This window comes from Phaseolus vulgaris, chromosome 2 (genome assembly GCF_000499845.2).
Source record: "Phaseolus vulgaris cultivar G19833 chromosome 2, P. vulgaris v2.0, whole genome shotgun sequence".
Lineage (NCBI taxonomy): Eukaryota > Viridiplantae > Streptophyta > Magnoliopsida > Fabales > Fabaceae > Phaseolus > Phaseolus vulgaris.
In genome coordinates, this window is record NC_023758.2 from 30,881,996 (window position 1) to 30,884,114 (window position 2,119).

At 38.7% G+C, this 2,119-nt stretch overlaps 1 protein-coding gene across 1 annotated transcript; it reads right to left on the reverse strand.

The window, feature by feature from the left end:
* Positions 1–496: 496 nt before the first annotated feature.
* On the reverse strand, positions 497–1,487 carry LOC137811402 (chlorophyll a-b binding protein, chloroplastic). The gene has a single exon (XM_068613133.1). It carries the CDS (start codon positions 1,363–1,365, stop codon positions 571–573), a length of 795 nt encoding a protein of 264 aa, XP_068469234.1. The 5' UTR covers positions 1,366–1,487; the 3' UTR covers positions 497–570.
* Positions 1,488–2,119: the final 632 nt, after the last annotated feature.

Consider the following 2,119-nt stretch of genomic DNA (forward strand, 5'->3'; position numbering starts at 1 on the left):
CTAAGAAATTGGGGAAAAGTTCTAATGAATCTGCGAGTTTTTCTTGGCCAACATATGTTCTCTAAAGTCTAGTCACAGAAGGTTGTCATGCTTGATCCAAATTATATTTAATATTTATTGGTTGAAATTTGTTTTATTGTTATACACCTTGCATCTTTTAGGCTTCATGATTAAATTAAACCTGCTTATCGTCTGCTTTCGTAGCCATATCGGGCATGTTTACAAGATCAGGTACAACTTAGTGATTCCATTGTTTTGTTTTCTTGCTTCGAAGTCTTTTGATCTGGTCTTCCTTTGGCATTGTTTCTCACAACAATGACTATCATGGCTGAATTGTCATAGGAACATTAGTATGAACTAAGAAAATTTGCTATTTGTTTCCTATGTTATTAATTTGGTAAATGTTGTGGGGACGCTTCAATGATTAGTATGCATTTGGTGATTATTAATTGGCTTGCAGAATAAAAAAGTGCAGAGAGAAAACAAAACTGAAAAATGATCAAAAGGTACCAAAAAGGCATAACTCATTCATATATTTCATTACATAAAAACTTGAAATTCACAGTTTTCTCACTTTCCGGGGACAAAGTTTGTGGCATATGCCCAGGCATTGTTGTTGACTGGGTCAGCAAGGTGGTCTGCAAGGTTTTCCAAAGGTCCCTTTCCGGTGACAATGGCTTGAACAAAGAAACCAAACATGGAGAACATGGCTAATCTACCGTTTTTGAGCTCTTTCACCTTCAACTCAGCAAAAGCTTCTGGGTCATCAGCAAGGCCCAATGGGTCGAAGCTTCCACCTGGGTAGATTGGGTCAGTCACCTCACCAAGAGGCCCACCGGCAATACGGTAACCCTCAACGGCACCCATTAAGAGAACTTGGGTGGCCCAGATAGCAAGAATGCTCTGTGCATGGACCAGGCTTGGGTTGCCCAAGTAGTCAAGTCCACCCTCACTGAATATCTGAGATCCAGCCTTAAACCACACAGCCTCGCCAAACTTCACACCGTTACGGGACAAGAGTTCGGGGAAAACACAGCCCAAAGCTCCCAACATAGCCCATCTGGAGTGGATGACTTCAAGTTCACGGTTTTTAGCAAAAGTCTCAGGGTCAGCAGAAAGCCCAGCAGTGTCCCAACCATAATCACCTGGGAATTCACCAGTGAGGTAAGATGGTGCCTCACCGGAAAATGGGCCCAAATACTTGACACGGTCTGGGCCGTACCATGGGCTTCCAGAGGAAACAGACTTAGAAGCTGTTTTCCTCATGGAAATCCTTCCAGTGGAAAGGTCAGGGGTGGAGGGGGAAAGCTTGATTGCTTGGCCAGCCAATGATGATGAAGAGAGAGCCATTGTTGAAGCAGCCATTGGAAAATAATGAAAAGGTTTGAAAGTGAAAGTGGAGAGAAGGGTTATGAATGGTGGTTGCTGTAGTGGTAGCCTAGAGGAGAAGTATATATAGGTTAATTGAGAAGAGGGTTCTTATCTAAATATCACATGAGATCTCTATTTCAATTTCTATTGGTTTGGATTTGGAGAATGATTTGTGTCCACTAATTGCTTCTTCCCTTGCCCCACTCTTCTCTTTCCAATTCTTTCTTTCATTTCCTTCCTCACCAACTCAGATCACATATCTACAAACATATCATGGAATACCTCTTCTACCCAATCACAATTTGCCACGTAAGATTTCTTGGATACCCTCTATGATATTCATCTAAATTTTATAGTTTTGCAGAACAGGGACCATAGAGTATTCATTCCATTGCTACTTCATTTCAAGCCATAAGGTTCAATGTCAAATTCCATATGACCTCAGGAATTACCAATTTATAATTTCACTTTTAACAACCATATCAAAAATCAGATTCAATTTTTAAATTGTCATTGCAAACTATATTTATTTGTGTTTAAATTTTTTATGGAAGTATATACTTTATTCTTAATAATATCTTTCAAATTTCAACATCTCAAGTTTTATAATTACCTTACACATCTAACATTGAAGAAAAAAATTTAGAAAATATAAATTACTTGTGCACTAAAAATAACATTGTACCCTTTTACTAATTTTACAATACAGTTACACTCTTTTTCCTCAGGTAAGGATAAAATGCATACT